Source organism: Dreissena polymorpha, chromosome 3 (assembly GCF_020536995.1).
Source record: "Dreissena polymorpha isolate Duluth1 chromosome 3, UMN_Dpol_1.0, whole genome shotgun sequence".
In the NCBI taxonomy this organism is placed as follows: Eukaryota; Metazoa; Mollusca; class Bivalvia; order Myida; family Dreissenidae; genus Dreissena; species Dreissena polymorpha.
In genome coordinates this window covers 104,374,126-104,382,421 of record NC_068357.1, presented here as the reverse complement: position 1 = coordinate 104,382,421, position 8,296 = coordinate 104,374,126, and the positions used below count along the sequence as shown (strand labels likewise).

Sequence of the window (8,296 nt, the reverse complement as noted above, 5' to 3'; positions counted from 1 at the left end):
AGCCATAATAAGAAAAAATGCCCAGCCCCCTGGTGGCCATGTTTTTCAAGCAATTGAAACCATTTTCGAACTTGTCCAAGATATCATTGGGACAAATCTTCTGACCAAGTTTCATGATGATTGGACAATAAATGTGGCTTCTAAAGTGTTAACAAAGTTTTACTATAGCTATATAAGGAAAAATGCCACGCCCCCTTGGCGGCCATGTTTTTCCACCAACAGGAACGATTTCGAACTCATCCAAGATATCATTTGGACAAATCGTCTATACAAGTTTCATGATGATTGGACAATAAATGTAGCCTCTAGAGTGTTAATAAGGTTTTACTAAAGCCATATATAGCCATATTAGGAAAAATGCCCCGCCCCCTAGTGGCCATGTTTTTAAAGCAACCGAAACATTTTTGAACTCATCCAAGATATCATTGGGACAAATCTTCTGACCAAGTTTCATGAAGATCGGAAATTAAATGTGGCCTCTAGAGTGTTAACAAGGTTTAACTATAGCCATATAAGGAAAAATGCCCCGCCCCCTGGCGGTCATGTTTTTCAACCAACTAGCATCATTTTTAAGCTCGTCCAAGATATTATTGGGATGAATCTTTTGTTAAAGTTTCATAAAGATCGGACAATAAATGTGGCCTCTAGAGTGTTAGCAAGATTTTACTATAGCCTTATATAGCCATATAAGCAAAAATGCCCCGCCCCTTGGCAGCCATGTTTTTGAAGAAAACGTAACCATTTTCAAACGCATCCAAGATATGATTTAGACCAATCTTCTGACCAAATTTCATGATGATCCGACAATAAATGTGGCCTCTAGAGTGTTAACAAGGTTTTACTAAAGCCATAAATAGCCATATAAGGAAAAATGCCCCGCCCCCTGGTGGCAATGTTTTTAAAGATACCAGAACCATTTTCAAACTCATCCAAGATATCATTGAGACAAATCTTCTGACCAAGTTTCATGAAGAGAGATCGGAAAATAAATGTGGCCTTTAGAGTGTTGACAAGGTTTTACAAAGGCATATAAGGAAAAATGCCCCGCCCCCTGCAGCCATGTTTTTCAACCAACCGGCATCATTTTTAAACTTGTCCAAGATATGATAGGGATGAATCTTCTGACCAAGTTTCATGAAGATCAGACAATAAATGTGGCCTCTAGAGTGTTAACAAAATTTTAGTTTAGCCATATTAGGAATAATGCCCCACCCCTTGGCAGCCATGTTTTTCTAGCAAACTTAATCATTTTCGAACTCATCCAAGATATCATTTAGACCAATCTTCTGACCACATTTCATGAAGATTGGACAATAAATGTGGCCTCTAGAGTCTTAACAAGGCAAATGTTGACGCCGCACAACGCACAACGGACAAAAGGCGATCACAAAAGCTCACCATGAGCACATTGTGCTCAGGTGAGCTAAAAAAACTGCGGACTGGTTTATATATATTTTTCTTCGACATTTTAGTAAAATTTAAAATAAAATGGATTCTAGCAACCTGTGGAAAAGTGATCATTGTTTATTTGCTATTAATAATCGCTCTAAAAGAATATATCTAGACTTCACTTGCTACGAAATTTTTCTCAGCAGGATCACATAAATACAGAAAATTCGTAGCGAGTAAACACTAAAAAAATAAATGTCTTACTGATATGACTAAAAAATGAGCGGCATTTAAAAATTAAATAAAAGTAATAAAGCTGATACAGTTGTAATAAATACCTGTTTCAGCACTGACATGTCGCCATCTTGATTGATACCCCCTCTGAGAGTACTAGTGTTTCATTTGCTGTTTACATTTACTTGTAAGTTGTAATGTATAAAAACAAGAGCACCGCCTTGCGGGTGCAGACCGCTCATCTATTTTCTTTTTAAAGGTGAAGGGACTCTCATTTTCAATCACAAAGGAGGGAGGGGCGGAGTGAAGAGGGGTGGGGGGGGAGGGGAGGATTTTTGGGTGCGATGGTTGGACGGTATTTCAAACATAAAATAATAAAAATAAATATTTGTGTTTTTTAAACGTTTCAAAAAGAAAAAAAATTGGGGGGGTGGGGTGGGGGGGGGGGGTAAAGTGTGAGGGTGTGGTGGTAATTTGTGAGATGATCTTAAAAAAAAAAAAAAAAAAAAAAATTAGGGGGGGGGGTGGGATTCGGGTGGGGGGAGGGGGGGGGTGGGGGGGGGGGATTCTTGGGTGCGATGGTTGGATGGTATTTCAAACATGAAATAATAAAAAATAAATATTTGTGTTTTTTAAACGTTTCAAAAAGAAAAAAAATTGGGGGGGGGGTGGGGTGGGGGGGGGGGGGTAAAGTGTGAGGGTGTGGTGGTAATTTGTGAGATGATCTTAAAAAAAAAAAAAAAAATTAGGGGGGGGGGGTGGGATTCGGGTGGGGGGAGGGGGGGTGGGGGGGATTCTTGGGTGCGATGGTTGGATGGTATTTCAAACATGAAATAATACAAATAAATATTTGTGTTTTTTAACAGTTAAAAAAAAAAATTGGGGGGTGGGGTGGGGGGTATAGTGTGAGGGTGTGGTGGTCATTTGTGAGATGATCTTCAAAAAAAAAAAATAAAAAAAAAATAAGGGGGGGGAAAGGGGGGAGAGGGGGAGGGGGGGGGAGGGCACAGGGGATGGTTTGGGTGGAGTCTATTGTGGTATGTCAGGTAAGAGTAGTTTTGTCAAAGTATCAATCAAATCTAATCATAAATAAAGAAGTTATGGCAATTTTAGCAAAATTTAATAATTTGACCTTGAGAGTCAAGGTCATTCAAAGGTCAAGGTAAAATTCAACTTGCCAGGTACAGTAACCTCATGATAGCATGAAAGTATTTGAAGTTTGAAAGCAATAGCCTTGATACTTAAGAAGTAAAGTGGATCGAAACACAAAATTTAACCATATATTCAAAGTTACTAAGTCAAAAAAGGGCCATAATCCCATAAAAATGACAACCAGAGTTATACAACTTGTCCTTTTACTGTACCCTTATGATAGTTTGCGAGTGTTCCAAGTATGAAAGCAATATCTATGATACTTTAGGGGTAAAGTGGACCAAAACACAAAACTAAACCAAATTTTCAATTTTCTAAGTATAAAAAGGGCACATAATTCTGTCAAAATGCCAGTCAGAGTTACATTTCTTTGCTTGCACAGTCCCCTTATGATAGTTAATAAGTGTTGCAAGTATGAAAGCAATAGCTTTGATACTGTAGGAATAAAGTGGACCTAAACACAAAACTTAACCAAATTTTCAATTTTCTAACTATAAAAAGGGCACATAATTCTGTCAAAATGCACGCCAGAGTTATCTAACTTTGCCTGCCCAGTCCCCTCATGATAGTAAGTAAGTGTACCAAGTTTGAATGCCATAGCATTGATACTTTCTGAGAAAAGTGGACCTAAACGCAAAACTTAACAAAAATTTTCAATTTTCCAAGTATAAAAAGGGCACATAATTCTGTCAAAATGCACGCCAGAGTTATCTAACTTTGCCTGCCCAGTCCCCTCATGATAGTTAGTAAGTGTACCAAGTTTGAATGCAATAGCATTGATACTTTCTGAGAAAAGTGGACCTAAATGCAAAACTTAACCGGACGCCGACGCAAACGCCAACGCCGACGCCAAGGTGATGACAATAGCTCATAATTTTTTTTCAAAAAATAGATGAGCTAAAAATCACAAAGATGCATTCACTTTTAACTGAAAGTTTTACCTTTTTTTATAGAACGGGTTTTAATTCAGTTGTTATTTTATTGTATTTGAAATTGTTAAACATTTTAAACGTCAATAATAAAAATTAACTCTATGAAAGGTCTTTTCTATTGTTTGGTTGAAGAAGAACGAGGTCCAGTAAAATCTGGTTAGGTCTGATAAATTTGAAAAATTATTCGATTTCATGTCTGGTAAGATTTTATTGTCTTTCGCATGGGTTTGATTAATACATCCACATACTTCTTTGGCACAGATCATGTAAAAACTTTGACAATAATATCATGTAATTATTTATTTTCATCATGATGAAATTTCGTAGTTTAACAAGAAATGTGTTTGTCAGAAACACTATGTCCCCTTCTGCGCTGCTTTGAAGCTGTATATTTGACCCTTGACCTTTCACCACTCAAAATGTGCAGCTACATGAGATACACATGCATGCCAAATATGAAGTTGCTATCTTCAATATTGCAAAAGTTATGGCAAAATGTTAAAGTTGGAGCAAACAAACACACAAACCAACCAACAGAAAGGGCAAAAACAATATGTCCCCCACTATAGTGGTGGGGGACTTAAAAATAAAGACTAATTTGTCAGCACGTAAATTCTCCAGACTCTGATTGAAAAACACCTGTGTGACTTTTTTTTTCGATTTGTTTGTACTACTTGCTATGAATGCTGTTGGGTGTCTCTTGAAATAGGTTGGGCTTCTTTATCACATGCCAATTAAGTAGTCCATTGTTATCCGGTTGTAGTAACTGGCCCTACTTATTACTTGCTAATTAACTACAGTTCATTGTTATGATTTGCGGATTAGTGGAATGACTGTTAATGAAGAAACTATTTCAATCGAGTATTTATCACATCGTCATCTTTTAATTGCGTTCATTGTCTTTGATCTGCTGTGTATAGGCTTTTAAGGGGTGTTGCGGCAGTTTATTTAACCGAGGATATATTTATAGCAACACCGATGATGCTATCATCACAACTCAATATTTTTGTTATCAGTATCATCAGAAATGACCGATTTGGTTCATTAAACAATTGTCAGTGGTTCGATCCCAGGTGGGGTTAACTTTTTTTTTTACTTTGTTTTTCTTTCTTTTATTTCATCCTTGTTTTATACTGGAGCCCTTTAGTCCTGTTGTTTACATTTATCAATTTAAAGCATTTAATCACAAACTCCAAAACATGCCGAAATCTGTGAACAAGTACATGTAAGTTATTAATGATTAAGGTCGAGTTTGATACTGTATGGTATTATGTTTGTGATTACATATTGTGTTTTATTAATGTCTTTTGGTAAGCTGTTGGGATCCCAGTTAAGATTGTAAACAATTTCTAATGGTTATGCATATTTCTAACAATCTATGTACCGGTACTTGGGTTTTGCCTAATTGCTGTATTTTATGAAATTTGACGTAGGCGATAGGGATGGTTAAAATAAAAAATCTCTGTTAAAAGTGCGGTGACCCCCTTTTTTTATTTGTGTTTTATGATGACAATACCTAGATGAACATATTTGAGCAGTTTCACAGAATTCTATTCGACAGAATTTTTTTTTTTATTTATGTGGTTTCAATAGTAAAAAAAATACGTTTTTTGGGGTGACAAAACTTATAAAAAATAATTTCTTAAAATTTAACTTCTTTACTCCATTTTATTGGTAGTGTGTGGTTTAATTAAATTGTATATGAGGTATCTTATCTTATATAATATCTACATGTTGCCAATTTCATATGTTATTAATCAATTTTATGCAATTAGAGATTTTTCAGTTTTATTAAAAAAGTACATGTTATATAATGGTGAATAAAATCAAAACAAGGCCGGTGACCCTATGTTTTTATTTCCTTTTTCATATAGTATTTGTATATATATCTTAAATATAAATTTTGGAAAAAATCTATTTGATGGAAAAAATCAGCAAAACTGCAGCAAAACCCCTTAACCTGTTACTCCCCTAAAAACATAATACACACAATTGGTAATAAAACTGTTAACAATTTGTGCTAATCTTTACTATTCTACCTAAACAAGATCAATGCTATTGATACAGCTTTATTGCATGAGCGTTTAACAGGATAATGCATATCCCTTTGTGTAACATCCATATTCATCTTGATTGCTGAACAGACGCAGGATGAATGTGGGGATTACGGTGGATATTTATTACTTTTGTGCCTGCAGTAATGCAGTCTTTTTTTTTAATGGAACATAAGTATTCGTGAAGAGTTTACATTCATCAATTGGTCTACTGACGAAATATACAACAATTAATGTTTGGCAAATAATGTAAGTCTGTCTATAATGATGCACTGAAAGCCTATGAGTGAATTATCTTTCTGATCAGCGTAAGTCAGCCAATAGTGACAGATGCACTGACTGCCTATTAGCAAATTACCTTTCTAATTTGAGCCAATCGCTCATCATCATCCAGAAAGAAGGTTAGGTACTGATAGGAGACATCAACATCACAGTTGCCTCCCTTCTGTTTGTGCTCTTCAACAGTTGCTCCACCTCCAGAGAAGGCATACTTGTTGACCTACAGTCATTAAAAAACATCTATACATTCTGCAGAATTATTATATGTTAACACTGATATAATAGAGGTTTTTGCCCCATACAAAAACATAAGAAGAATGAGGCACTAAAAAAACTTCTTAAATATTTTCCAAGGAAACAAGCGATGTGTTTGTGAAACACTATGTCCCTATATATATGACCTTTGACCTTGAAGGATGACCTTGACCTTTCACCACTCAAAATGTGCAGCTCCATGAGATACACATGCATGTCAAATATCAAGTTGCTAGCTTCAATATTGCAAAAGTGAAATTAAATGAGTGATTTTGACCCATATATTTGACCTTTGACCTTGACTGATGACCTTGACCTTTCATCACTCAAAATGTGCAGCTCCATGCAATACACATGCATGCCAAATATCAAGTTGCCATCTTCAATATTGCAAAAGTTATGGCAAATGTTAAAGTTGGGACAAACAAACAAACGAACAAACAAACCAACAAACAAACCAACAGACAGGGCAAAAACAATATGTCCCCGACTATAGTGGTGGGGGACATAAAAAGTGACAACATCCAGATATCTGAATGCCAGTTATCTATAGTAAGAAAGTACTTGAATACCTCATGGAATGAAAATGTTCGTAAAGTAATGCAGTCCTTGCTCAATTTTAACATAAATCTGCATAAAATATTGTGTAACCTTATAAGCTATATGTCCCTGTTTTACCTGGAATTCACACGAAGATGCATTTTTTTTGGTCATTCCAAAACATGTTTATGTTCAATTTAAGGAATGATTTAAAATAAAGCATGAGTCGCTCTATTCAGGGGGTAGTTGATATGCAAGTTAGTGGTGTGGTATAAGTGAGAACAATATTAGCTGGTGTTGAAAATGGTGGCAACGGCTGATTTTTCTATGTTTTCTTCTAAACTCTTGAAATGTTTGTCCGATCTACCCCCTGTCAGTGGTTACCTTTGAAATAATACTGGGTAACCACATGTTAAAGACGAGCAATTATGAAACCCCAGGCCAAAGGTCATCGATTGTCACTCTCTATGATCAATACTGATCTCCCTTAACAAGTAAGAGTTTCAGTGTTAAGAATAATGCTATTACTTATTTGAAACAATTTTCGTTGTTAAACAGGTAATATAAATAGCACATTTTAATGAAACATATATTTAAGTTAAGCACTACAAAACTATTATATAAAAGTTAAGATCTCATAGATCTCTGTGATTTGTACTTTTCATTTGGGGATTTATACAGCCTTCATGCTTTCCCAGTGGATGACAATCACAAAAGTTGTGAACATTATAAATCTGATGAGCTTTAAGATTAAACTACTGGTCTTGCTTTTTGAAGATATTTGTTCCTTTGTCTATCTTTTATAAACAAATAGACACAAATAGAATTACATTTTTATCCCTATTAAAAACTTAATATTTACTTATCAAAACTTCTCTTATACCTTATTTTTTATCTGTTTGTCAGTATCTGTAAGAAAGATGGAGGAGTTTGGGTCACTGGCACTCATCTTGCTCTGAGCTCCCTGCAGGGCGGGGAAGAATGTGGAATGGAGCAGAGCTGGCTTGGGCAGGCCCAGCCTGGGGGCCACGTCTCGGGTCATCCTGAAGTAAGGGTCCTGAAAGGGCAGTCACACCTGAACAAACCCTTGATTGTTTGAAATTAGGCAAGCCTAAATCAAGAATGGATAACTCATGCATGTTTGTCAGTTCCCTATCCTTAACAATATTGAATTTACCCCCACAACTCAAGGAAACATGTGCGAAGGTTTATTTGAATACCAATAATAGAAATAAAAATAACTACGGAGTTGTTGCACAAAAAATGATGCGTTTTTTGTTGTTGTTTTATTACAAAAGGGGCATTCTTTTGTTAAATTGCAGACTCGAAAAGCATGTGCTTGAAATGAATACTTTTTGTAGTTTCAGAGATATTAACCGGGACACCTTACCCAGAATTTTCTAAGTATTAAGTGGCAAAAGTTTGCCAAATTACAGATCTGATTTATTAGCCTTAGTGATT

The 8,296-nt window shown here is 35.7% G+C and overlaps 1 protein-coding gene across 1 annotated transcript in view; it reads right to left on the bottom strand.

The window, feature by feature from the left end:
* Positions 1–8,296, bottom strand: part of LOC127870811 (tryptophan--tRNA ligase, cytoplasmic-like) — a 31,522-nt gene that overhangs the window by 15,284 nt on the left and 7,942 nt on the right. The window contains exons 6-7 of the mRNA XM_052413330.1: positions 7,719–7,892; positions 6,120–6,260 (exon numbers count right to left, since the gene is read on the bottom strand). Of these exons, the coding sequence (XP_052269290.1) occupies positions 6,120–6,260; positions 7,719–7,892 (315 nt within the window). The remainder of the gene's footprint in view (positions 1–6,119; positions 6,261–7,718; positions 7,893–8,296) is intronic.